At 40.0% G+C, this 12,430-nt stretch overlaps 1 protein-coding gene across 1 annotated transcript; it reads right to left on the bottom strand.

Annotated features, from left to right (window-relative positions):
* Window positions 1-538: 538 nt before the first annotated feature.
* On the bottom strand, window positions 539-12,217 carry OSER1 (oxidative stress responsive serine rich 1). Its single transcript, XM_036244831.1, has 4 exons — window positions 12,103-12,217; window positions 8,383-8,498; window positions 4,670-4,783; window positions 539-1,772 (listed from the first exon to the last, which is right to left on the bottom strand). The coding sequence occupies exons 2-4, from the start codon at window positions 8,457-8,459 to the stop codon at window positions 1,085-1,087; spliced, it is 879 nt and encodes a 292-aa protein (XP_036100724.1). The 5' UTR covers window positions 8,460-8,498; window positions 12,103-12,217; the 3' UTR covers window positions 539-1,084.
* Between the last annotated feature and the right edge of the window lie 213 nt (window positions 12,218-12,430).

The raw sequence follows: 12,430 nt of genomic DNA, 5'->3' as shown, positions 1-12,430 counted from the left end.
AATAAAACAAGCTTTTTGTTAACGTGGCATTAAAATGGCTGAAAAAAATTTCACTAAATTCGGTGGGTATGCTTAGGATGGTCTGAATTAAAATAAGTTAGGTGGCATACATAAAATTCACTTTGGATTCACCTGAAAAAGACAGGGATTCCTCCTCCAGCTGAAATTGGGGACAGTTTTTGGTGTTTTTACCAAACTTGGGAGGGCATTTCGGAATGGCTGACCAGAACTCAGGATACAGCACGTACACCTTATGGGGCTGCTGGGGTAGGAGGGCAGTGCAGAGAGATATCCACCCAGAGCACATGAAACTGAGGTAAGAGATCCACATTACAAGTGACTGACACATGCCAGATGTATTAAAATGCAAGAGATGGAGAAGACATACTAGTTTCTAACATTACACCGCCTCCCTCTAACTGAAGCAGCTCACACCAAGCTGCTTCTTACATGAGAGACACCATGTAACTTCCCTCAGGTTGAACAGCCCCAGCAGGGTTTGCTCTGTGATGGCTAGTGATTCTCTCAAACAATACAGGGCAGGCCAGCTAGTTTTTTCATATTGATTCTAAACCCTAGATCTCTGCCTTAACAATAGCATAAGAAACCTGTAAAGGCAATTAAATTAGTTAAATCAGAGATGGTTTAAATCAGTCATGGAAATTCTAATATTCTGGGTTGGCACTACAGCATGACAAATGTTCAGTCCAATAACAAAACCACATTTCATTTTCCTTGGCCACCAAATCTTTAACAGATTTGAAAAGATGCACTGTTTTACAAAGGCTTTTTACCATGTACCCCCTGCTAACAGTCCAGGGAATTACGGTTTCTTCATCCCCCAGGAACATTACTAAATGAAAGGAATTGTTCTTTAATCAGCTTGCCTTGGTCGGTATGTAAGAACTCAGAGAATAAGTGTAAAGAATGAAGATGAACTGAGATGCCAAGTAAAGTTTTTATTGCAAGCACAGTGAACAGAAGGAGATGTCTTCTCACACAAAGTGGCTGCCAGGTCTGCCATTAACTACATCTCTCTGACAACCCTTCATTGGTTTAAAGCATATTAGTTGGCTTCTTGCTATCAGGTGTACATCATTTCTGCCATGTGGGACATTTTCTTGGGAATATACAAGTAATATTCCATGTAGCCTGACAGGTCCTCAATGGTCACATCATCCACATAGACTCGAGCTTGCTCAGAACAGGAGCGGGGAGAGCCAGACAGAGTTCTGGTGTGAAGCGACTGAGAGTAGTCCTCAAGCGTGGGTTTTCGTTCTGGGGCCAAGGGAGGGACGTTCTGCAGGCCTGAAAAGGAATACACCTCCATATCATGCCACCTCTTACACTGGCACTCCTTGCCCAGGCATGCACATGGCTGGCCCTGATTTAGCTTGGAAACAGATTGAAAGTCAGAGAGATCATTGGCCTTGAGACTTGCTTGGGAGACTTGAGTAGCATCAGAGGAGTTTTCCTTCTTACTCTCTGAGTGCAGCCTTGGAACCAAAGTTCTCAAAGGCTCAACAACCGCCCCTGTGTGATTGGATTCAAGAGAAGTAGAGCATTCTCCTGCATTGAAGTCTTTAGGGGTTGAAATTGCCAGCCCACTGCTGCCATCAGAGGAGTCAGTCTGGCCTTTGTGCTTGAGCTGGCTGCTGGAAGAAGACGCTATTGTACTGCAATGTATAAACTTTGGGGGATGAAGGACAGGAGACTTAGAACGTCGACGACGCTGGGTTCTCATTGCTCCTCGTGAAGACTTCCTTGTAGAGCTAAGAGGGAAAAAAAATGCACAAGATATTGGAACACAGAGCTCTCCTAAACAGATTCTTTATGACAGTTGGAAATCTGCCTCCTTTCAGGCATATGAGTCTCAGGTCATAAGTTTCCCCAAAGACATGTGCCTGCCTCCATTTTAAGCTGCCTATGTCTCTGCGTCTCAGAAACTTTACCATCTCTATATCTGCCAGCTACGGAAACAGGAGAGCTAAAGGGTAGTTTTTAACTGCATTTCTTGGGCCAACCATTTAGTGCAGAACACCCTCCCATCCCAACCCTTGGCTCAGAAACTTTTGACCCAGCGGATCTGGGGAAGCACCCTGCACAGATGACTGAAACTGATGCTGTAAAAACTAAATGTTTCTATGCCCCGAATTCAGCAGCTTCAGTACCACTGTGAGGCTAATGCAACAAATGGCCACTCTGCCATGATCACTAAACAGGGCAGCAGGTTTGGGATTCATTTCTACCACCAATCACAGCTGATAGATTTAGACTCCTGAAATTTTCAGATATTGGGAAATATCAGATAAACTATATAACCTTTAAGACAACATTAATAAATAAAAGAACTAAGTAAAGCAAAACAGATTTAAATTTGCGAAAGAAAATGTGAAAACAGGACCAAATAGAACTTTAAGAAATAAAAAAACTTTATATTTGAAATTAAACTATATGGATGGGCAAAACAGCAGAATACACACAGTTAAGGAAAGAAACACTAAACTGGAAGATAAAGCTGCACCCGCCGTCCTGGCCAGACATGCCACACCTCTGTTCAGAGGACATGCGGGCTATCTACATGTTGGGGTTCTGCTGTCGGCAATCACTGGGCCCTGACAAGTAGAATCTCAGTTTGAGCATCTGGCTTGTGCCAGGCTCTCTCTGGAGGAGAGAAAGGCACGCTGGAATCTGGGTACCATTAGGGCAGAAAGTAAAACTGACGCTGGCACTGCCCCCTACCCACCCACCCCACCAGTCTAGTCATTCCATTCTGAGACTGTGTCAGCAGCTGAACACAAGGTATGTCCACCAGCCAGGAAAATGCCCATCAGGCAGGCAGGGCAGGAGTTTTCCTCACTTATTTAAGTACCTACATAACATCCCCAGATCTCACCTCTTGCCCTCAAAAGCCTAAAATATTTACTATTTGGCCCTTTACCAAAAAAAAAAAAATTTGCTGACCCCTGACCTAAAAGGTGGCAAAGAGACTTGAAGAGTTGGAAAAAAGTAACAGTTAAGAGATACGTAAGACTAAGAAGTCTGGAGACTTGGAAAGGAAGACTACAGAGAAGGAAAGGGTGGTTTCTTAAGAGATAATAGCTGAGCCCGGCCAGTGTGGCTCAGTGGATTGAGTGTCGCCCCGTGGACTGAGAGGTCCCAGTTCACGTCCTGGTCAGGGCACATGCCCAACGTTTCAGACTCAATCCCCAGAAGTGGGTGTGCAGGATCACTGTTTCTCTCCCACATCGATGTTTCTATCTCTCTCTTTAAAAAATCAATAAAAGCATTAAAAAAGAGAGGGAGATAATAGCTGAGAAAAATTTTAAATTGATGAAAGAGAATCTACAGATATAGGAAGCACACTGAAATAAGAAAAAGAAATCCACATCTAAACACACTATAGCTAAACTGTATAATACCAAACCCAACAGGAACTTCTTAAAAACTACCTGAGACTAGATATATTATTCCAGAAGATAAAGAATACTTTCAAGTGCTAACAGAAAGACCTTTACTAACGAAACCTCTGAAGGAAGTACTTTAGGAAGAAGTGATCCTATAGAAGGTCTGAGACACAAGAACGGTGGAGCAAAGAAAATGTAAATGAGATAAATCTAACAACCATTGTCTATTTAAATAATAATGAAATTAAATAAAACCTAATCTGTGAGACTAAAAAGTGACAGAACTAAAATATTGGGCAACTACACCATGGAAGGCAGGAGGTCAGAATAAAAGGGTTTTAAGGAAGAAGGTTAAAATACTAACTTTTATCTCTGTTAAGCATACATGCTCAAATTTCAAGGCTAACTACTAAAAGAATAGAAACAAAGTATATAATCACAAAACCAATAGAAGGAAAAAAGGTAGGGGAAATAAACAAACCCATTTCGAACATTTTTTTTAAAGGTGAGGAGAGAAAAGAGGGGGAAAAGGTGTTACAATAGCATAAGGTAAAATGGTAGGAACAAGTCCAAATATATCAATAATCAAAATATGTGTAAATGAATTTAAGCAGTAAAAAAAATTATCAGATTGAATAATAAAACAAAACACAGAATGTCTGAATATAATAGAAAAAGATACACTAGGCAAATACTAACTAAAAGACAACTGAATTAGCTATATTAATTCCAGACAAAAGCCATTATAAGGGACTAGGAATGTTATTAGATAATAAAAGTCTCAATTCACCACTAAGAAAACATTCTAAACTGGCATGAACGTAGGCTGTATGATCCTACAAAACAGCCTCAAAATACATAAAGCAAAAATATAGAGCTTAAGGGGAAAATAGACAAATGTACTCTCATAGAGGAGATTACAACATACCTCTCTCAATTATTAATAGGTCAAGCCAACAAAAAAAATTTTTTAAAAATTCAAATAACATATTTAAAAGCTTAATTTAATGGACATATATGGAACCCAAGAATGATTAGAGAAGACCCATGCTTCTCAAACAGAACATTTATAGAAATTGACTATGAACCAGTACATACAGCAAATCTCAGCAAATTCAAAAATGGGAAGAATGGGTCTTTGTCTGAACTTTGAGTCTTGGGTTAGGTACCATAACACACCCATTTCTGGATACGTGGGAAAGAAAATACAATAATATTTTAAGGCATTGAGAAAAAAATCATCTGCAAGAAGCAGCTCTTACCCATGCCAACTGTCTTTAGATGTACATGTGGTTTTAGGTTTGGTATCGTCTGCTGCTGTTCTGACTGATGCTCTGACACTTGGGCCTTCTCCAACAGACAGAGATGCTATGGACCTGAAGACAAGAACAAAGTTTACTGCTACAGAACACTGTACAAGGAGAACCTATTGCTCTCACCAACCCAAACAACACTTGTTTTCTTTCTAGTTTGAGTTTCTCAAAGTTCTTCAGCTTTTAGTGCAAATTTTCCTTTGAAACCAAATTTAGAGGATCCCTAAAAAAACCTACTGTTGCAAAATCACAAGCCAAAGAATGATTCTTAAGTATAACCAGCAGCAGGATATAAATAGACTTTTAAGCTGTTTATCTGGGGCAGATCAGGCCTTATGTCCAGTGAGAATGCTAATAACACTGACCACTTATTTTATGTGGGCAAACCAGAGCTGGAAAATAAGTTTAGGAGCAAAAACTTTGGGAAACTCAATCTAACCTGAAAATGAATACATTTTCAAATATTATACAATTTTTAGAAAAATACTCTGTTTTACAACTAATAAACTTGAAATATTACTCAGAGTTCAATCTTAGCAGTTTGAAATTACCAAGTAACATGGGTTTCCCAGTAAAGAAGATGGAAAATGTAAAGGAGAGAAAAAAGAATCATCTATAATCTCACAACCCAGAGATTACCAACATTAACATTTCGGTTAAATCCTTTCATACCATTTCAACACACACACATACACACAGGGCTCCTACCACACATGCTGTGGTACTGATAAAAATTCTTTAGAAATACGCCCGGCCAATGTGGATCAGTGGTTAAGCATCGACCCATGCACTAAGAGGTCTCCAGTTCGATTCCCAGTCAGGAGGCAGTATCTCTCATTGATACTTCTCTCTCTCTCTCCCTCTCCCTTCCTTTCTAAAATCAGTAAAAGAAAACAAAAATTTTTGTTTAAATCCTTTAGAAATAAAAAATCTACTCAAGTAAAACAAAACAATGTCCACTGAAATATATTAAAAATAAAAAGTAACTGGGAATAATTTACATGTCCAATAACAGACAACACTGCATTATATAAATTATAGCAGATTTATACAATGGAATATTAGAAATTTATTAAAAATTAAGTGTATAGCCCAGCCAGTGGGGCTCAGTGGTTGAGCGTTGACCCATGTACATAGAGGTCACTGGTTCAATTCCCAGTAAGGGCACATGCCCAGGTTGTGTGCCAAATCCCCAGTGGGGAGCATGCAGGAGGCAGCCAATTGAATCTCTCTCATCAATGTTTCCATCTCTCTCTCCCTCTCCTTCTCTCTCTCTAAAAATCAATAAAGAAAACAAAAAAAAAAAACCTAAAAAAGAAAATTAAGTGTATAAAGAACTTTAATAACATGAGACTGCTTATAATATTAAAAGGAAACAGCATAGATAAGCACCTATACATACATTATGATCTCAACTATATAAAAAAATATATGGTGTTACATATACAGATGGTCTAGACATTAACAGTGATTATGGTGAAATGTGCTACTTGCTTCCTTTTTTATTTTTGTGAATTTTCCTATAAGCATTTATTATTTTTTAGTCAGATAAAAGAATTATGCCCTTTTATAATAAATATACAGAGATTTGTCTTGATAAGACAAATACCACTAGAAATCAAAACCTGTTGAACAGGATCATGCTAAATTCCTGGCAAGGCATGGTTAGTTTATGAGTCAGTACCTCAGATGTCCCACTTGTAAGTCAGCAACAATATGAAACAACTAGAAATGCACGATAAACTATACAAGTCTTATTCTGCTTAGTCATGATAATGACTCACCCCCCTCTACTCTTATTTGTTTGGTTTTCTCGAATATTCTCCACTGTTCCTTCTCTTTCTACAGTTGTACTCAAAGCAGATCACATGCTACAAATATAGATTTGGCCCTATATTGTACAGATACTTTGAAATGTTTTTTAATGTTTCAAGTAATTTTTCAGGGTACTGAAATAGCTTAATTTTATGCTCCAACTTCCTAAAATACCAGGAAAAGAATCTGTACATCAAGAGTTTTTTATATACTATAAATGTATATACTAAGAAATTTATATGTGTGTAGGTGTATGAGCATCCTTCCTAGTATTTTCCTGCTTTAAAAAAAATTATTTCTATACCAAAAGTCATGAAGGCATACATTATTGACCACAATCTGGAACTGGTTCTCTGCTTTGTTTCTATTTCTCAAAATGGTTTATAAAGTACTAGTCAATTTTAGTGGCAAAATGACCACCATATTAGAAAAACCACTGGGAGGAGATAGATACTTATTTGAAGTATCATGGAAGCAAATGTGAGCACTTGTCACAGCTATTACACTATTAGTATATTTAGCATAAATCAGTCTATTAGTATAAATCTTCTCATTTGGTAGGCCAAAATAGTGTTAGCAATAAGCAGACAGCTATAACAACTAGTGTCTATTTAATTTTTGACTACGTGCCAGGTACTGCATGCATTTCTTCATGTTGTTTTCAAGGTAAAGGAATGGTTAAGAGCACAGGTTCTAGAGACAAACTGTCTAGGTTCAAATCTGGTCTACCACTTCTTACTGATGTGACCTTCAGCAAGTAACTTAATTCACCTGTGGCTCATCTGTAACATGGAATAACAGTAGTATCTATCTTCTAAGTTGGTAGTGAGGATTAAATAATGTGTATAAAATATTTAAGCTAGTGTCCAGGACATAGTGAGTAATAATTTTTTTTTTATCCTCACCTGAGGACATTTTTTTGCATTTAACTTCAGATAGAGCGGGAGGAAGAGAGGGAGGAAGAGAGAGAAACATCGATGTGAGAAACAGACATCGAGTGGCTGCCACCCACACGACCCTATCTGGGCCAGGGACAAACCGCAACTGGGGTACATGCCCTTAGCTGGAACCAAACCCGAGACTCTCTGGTCTGCGGGCCAACGCTCTAACCGCTGAGCCAAACCAGCCAGGACGTGAGTAATAAATTTGAGTGATTATTATTATTACTTGTTGTGAAGCATTCTACTCTAAGCTTTGAGTGTTTGGTTTCCATTCATGAAAAGAAATATTCTTATATCCATTAAAAATTTGAAATTTCTTCTGACGTGGGGCAAAGAATGGGAATGAGAAGAATCCTGCACAAAACATTTTGCAAAGGGTGAAATATTAACATCCAGACAGCAGCTGGTCTGTAAGTGCTCTAATTAGTTTGGCCAAAGGGTCCAAGATTATTGATCTCTGTGACAGAACCCTAATGAATAGGTTTCCATAGTGATATCTTCACCAATAGAGCCCATGAAATTGACAGTGTCTGCATAGATTTCTATTGAGGCAATTCACTTTTAGTGAAAAATACTGATTCCCTAGAGATGTATGTGGACATCCCTGATGGGACACTGCTTGATAATGTTTGATTAAAAAGAGAGAGGGAAAGCCCTTCTCAAAGTTAAGGAAAACCAAATCATGGAACCTTGGAGTAGAAATGAACTGCGACTTTTCAAAATTTAACAGAAGAGTTTCTTTTACAAATAATCAATGCTATGAAGAATTTGATAGAATGGCACATTATTAACATTTATATCTTGTACAAATAATAAGAAATTTTAGTAGAGAAAGAGCTCTTCAGAGGAAAAGGCTATTTAAATCTAGTGAATAATTACCAAAAAACATTTTATATATTTAATTACCCTGATGCATCCACTCTTAACTTCTTGAAAGCAGTTTGTAGACTCTCCTCCTCTCCATCCTTGGCTTCGGATTTCATTGTGAAACTTTTTACACTACTATGATGTTTCCGCTAATACTAAAAAAGAAAATCAAAATAAAATGAGCATAATGAAAACAGGTAGGTTCAAAAGCATACCTTTTGGTAAGATCTTTATTTCTGATACTATTCTGTTTGTTGGGGTAGAGGGAGGAGGACTAATTTCTATTTCTTAAAAGAAGTTTCAATGTAGATGATTAGGAAACTGTAGGTTTTATTATATTTATCATGATATAATTTAAATGCCCAAATACTTCATGGCAATATCCTATTACCGTTTTTGGAAACAAGATTACCTAAAATCTCTGTTTAAGTACACTTTTTAAAAGAGGGGGAGGGATCTCTCCAGTTGTAGAAGTCTAGAAATCTACAGACAAAATGACTTTTGCATCAGAAATAAAAGGGAAAAGCTCAACCAATAGCACCTGATTCTTTACAATGCTGAGTATTTATCTAGTCTAACCCTAAAAGGTCTAATTTAGTGTAACTTCATGACACATGGCAGCATTTCTCTAAAGCAATCCTGACCTAAAAATCATTATTCATACCCAGATATCAAGCAGTTACCATTGTTAAAGCAGGATTTCAAACATATTTCAGTGACTACTGATTATTCCACTCTCCCTGTAAGGATGATACCTTCATTTGGTTTTTTATAACTTTGAACAGTTTATTACATAAGATAAAAAAAAATAAATGAACTACACTTGCAACTCAAAAAGATAAAAAGAACAAAGCCAAAAAATAGGTAGGAAGTAAAGAAAAAATGGAAATTACTGTTCTATAGATGAGCCTTTAAATGATCTTCACTTAATTTTTAAAAAGCCAGAAAAAGAAAATAAAAATAAATGAGCTTCACTTAATCAACTAGCTTGATAAACCAAAGCTCTCCATTTCTTCCACCTGATATTATATTTAAACAAAGAAAAGGGGAAGGGGGACCAACCAAAACAACAAGAGGTATGTTAATAAATTCGTTGAATCTAGTTTCCCAATTACTCTTTCACTCAGGATAAAATTAGTTAATACCAAATCCTAAACAAAAAATAAACGAGTATCTATGAAATCACAGAGAATCAGAAAGAAAAAAAAAAAAGAACATGGGGAATTTTTGAAGTAAAGGATTCACTTTACCTCTTCTTTATTCCTAACCTGCTACCCCCAACCCCATCCCCACCCCCCTGAGGGACTCTCAGAGAGCAGGGCCTCTCTGTAGAGCCTTGGATCCTCTCTGATTCCCTCTCTGTTCATTTCTCAGGGTAGGTTTGATGTTATTGTGAGACCCCTAATATTCCAAAGGTCAGGGTGTCGTAATATGTTGCATATAATGTAACCATGTAGTACAAGTGGCAGAATAAGAAAGTGAGGAATCAGACCTATTCTTGTCCTTTATTTGTGCCTAGAGGGAGATATTTTAGGGCAGCTATCTCTGGGGAAATAAACAATGAACAATGAAAGTCTCAAAAGAACTCAGCCAGCTTGTACCTCAACTTATTAAGACACAAAATTTAAATACACTCCCCACATATATTTTGCTGGTTTATTTAACCAGTATATGAATGTGAGGAAACACTATCAATTCTATACTTCACTAGTTTCTAATTCTTCTGGATTTAGAGGACCCCCCCACACACACACACACAATAATGTCCTATATACCTAAGGAGAGAGAGGGGTGAGCAAAGATCACATTCTAATATTTTTAAAGCCCCGCAGCATCTAAAAGAGTGCTATCATAGGTTATAAACAAATTCTTCCTGCTGGCAGAACTAAAATCAAGTTTGACTTATAGTTTCCTACAATTACTTCATAACCAGTCAGCCAAATGCTCAGACTAGTGGTCTTTATAGAGTTAAATGAGCCAGTCTCCCCAATCCTGCAGATGCCACAGGAACCCTCTTCTGCCTCTGGAAATCAGTACATCACATCTAAATATACATTGCTGAATTATATAGGCAAAAATTCACTCCTTCCGAAAATAAAGAATTCTTACCATGGGCTTAAGCACTAGACTGGGTGCCAGAGATATAAAGGTGAACTTGACATGTACCAGGGCTGTGAACCCCCTTCCTTTAAGGACTGGAAACTCATTCCTGCCCTAAGACTACGCTAAGAAGTTCTATTCCCAAATAATGTAACTTTTAACTATATAGCGCTAATCTAACAGCACTGCAAGAGACCTCTCAATGTTAATACAACCTTAGTTAACATTCTTGTTGACACACTAAAAGTTAAAAACCAAAACAGACGAAAATTAAAACTGGTTACAGACTAAAACTTTAGGAATGAAGTTCCATCTCAACTAATTTCAGACTTCCAGCATTTTAATTACTCACCTTTTCTCTCAGTTATATTATCCCTGAGCAAAGCTGAGTGTTAGGCCGGACCTTAAGAGCTAAATCAGAGCGTGTTTGTAATTTACAAAAGGTTTACTATGTTCCTCTGTATTCCTAGCTTCCCATTCACTCAAATCAAGAGCTCTAAAACAAACTCTGGGCAACATAATTCATTAACATTAAATCTGTGGGAGACTTTCTTGACGTTTTCACAACACTGACTTCTTGAAGCTGAACAATCCCCCCAAAGATCAAACTTTTAAAGGCCTATCAGAAGTTATGTTGTACTGTTTTAAGTCAAATCACATAGGGCAATTTATGCCTCGAATTTTCCCCATTCTTTCAAATACATCAAGCAAAATTCTTCTAAGTTCTTCCATCAAAAGGGCAAATTTCTGACTTTCAACGAATTGCACGTGTCACCATCTTATGTATATCTTGCAGTTTTAACCAAAACATCTTTGAACCTCAAGTCTAGGTTCAGAGATCAATAAAAGATCCGCGCGTAAGCGTGTCATCACAACGTTGAAGATTGAGAAACTTTCTCGGCCCACCAGGAAGCGTGGAGTCCGGGAAAGAAAACACGGTCCAGCAACTCTGAAAGTCGCCAACAAGTCCAGGTTGAAACCATCGGCCCCCGGGACAGAACACATTCACACCTCCCTACACACCCACTCTGCACAACCCCTGCACTCCCGCTGCTAGAGCCAAAGCGCGATGTTATTCTTTTCACCCAGAATCTGGACTGGTCGCAGTTAAACAGACTCGGAGGGAAAGGTCAGAACCTAGGAGGGACTCGCAGAGTAGGGAGTTGTCCAGGAACCCCCAGCTCTGGCCGCCCGGGGTCTCCCGGAGGGAGGCTGCCCCTCCAGGACACTCCACCGGCCGGAATGAGAGGTCTGGGTCGGGCGAAGGCGCCGGGGATGCAGGAGGAGACGGGAGCGGAGCCAAAGAGGCAGCCAACAAGCTGGGACTCAGAAACGAGCGGGAAAGGGCGGGAAGGGGCAAAGGGCGGCCGAGGAGAGCGAAAAGGGGAAGCCGCAGCCCGGCGGGAGAGGGCGGAGGAGCAACACCGGCCGGGGGCAGCGAGAGGACAAGAAGGCGGGAAGCGCCGAGAGAGGGGAGCTCGGGCAGGGCCAGGCCGCAGCAGCCGAGGAGGTGGCGGAGAGGCCCGAGCCCGGCTCGGCCCAGGCAGTCAGCTCCGGGAACGACTCGACGAGGGCCCAAGGAAATCGCCCGCGGCTAGGTCGGGCCAGGCAACCAAGACGCGGTGAAGCGGCCCCTCCCCGTCACATCAGCACTCTCACCTCCTCGCAACTTGGGCGCTCCGGTTACCCAGTCCCGTCGGTTCAGATCGTCGGTCCCGGATCGCAGCGCCTGACTGACCCGGATCCAAACCCGCGCAGGAGGCGGCCCGCGCCTCCGGAGTAGCACTGCGCCTGCGTCACTCGGCTCGCGCCCCGCCCTCTATTTATGCTCCTCCCACCCCAGTGACTCGGCAGCGCGGCAAGTTGCGACTGCGCAGGTGCGGAGCGGCGGCCGCGCCTCTCAAACGCCCCGCACCCGCCCCTCTCAGAAGCACGTGCGCTTTACGTCATTTCCTGTTATTCTCTTAGCGCCCTCCTCCATGCGCAG

The sequence above is a fragment of the Molossus molossus genome, unplaced genomic scaffold (genome assembly GCF_014108415.1).
Source record: "Molossus molossus isolate mMolMol1 unplaced genomic scaffold, mMolMol1.p scaffold_m16_p_6, whole genome shotgun sequence".
NCBI classification, from domain to species: domain Eukaryota; kingdom Metazoa; phylum Chordata; class Mammalia; order Chiroptera; family Molossidae; genus Molossus; species Molossus molossus.
This window is presented reverse-complemented; position numbering and strand designations above follow the sequence as displayed.

Bases quoted from the DNA above. Each gene is read 5' to 3' on its own strand.
- OSER1 (XM_036244831.1), bottom strand. From the start codon at position 8,459: ATGAAATCCGAAGCCAAGGATGGAGAGGAGGAGAGTCTACAAACTGCT. The intron at 4,784-8,382 runs GTAATTAAATAT...TCTTGTCTTCAG, and splicing joins TTAAGAGTGGATGCATCAGG to GTCCATAGCATCTCTGTCTG. The intron at 1,773-4,669 runs GTAAGAGCTGCT...TTTCCCTCTTAG, and splicing joins TCTAAAGACAGTTGGCATGG to CTCTACAAGGAAGTCTTCAC.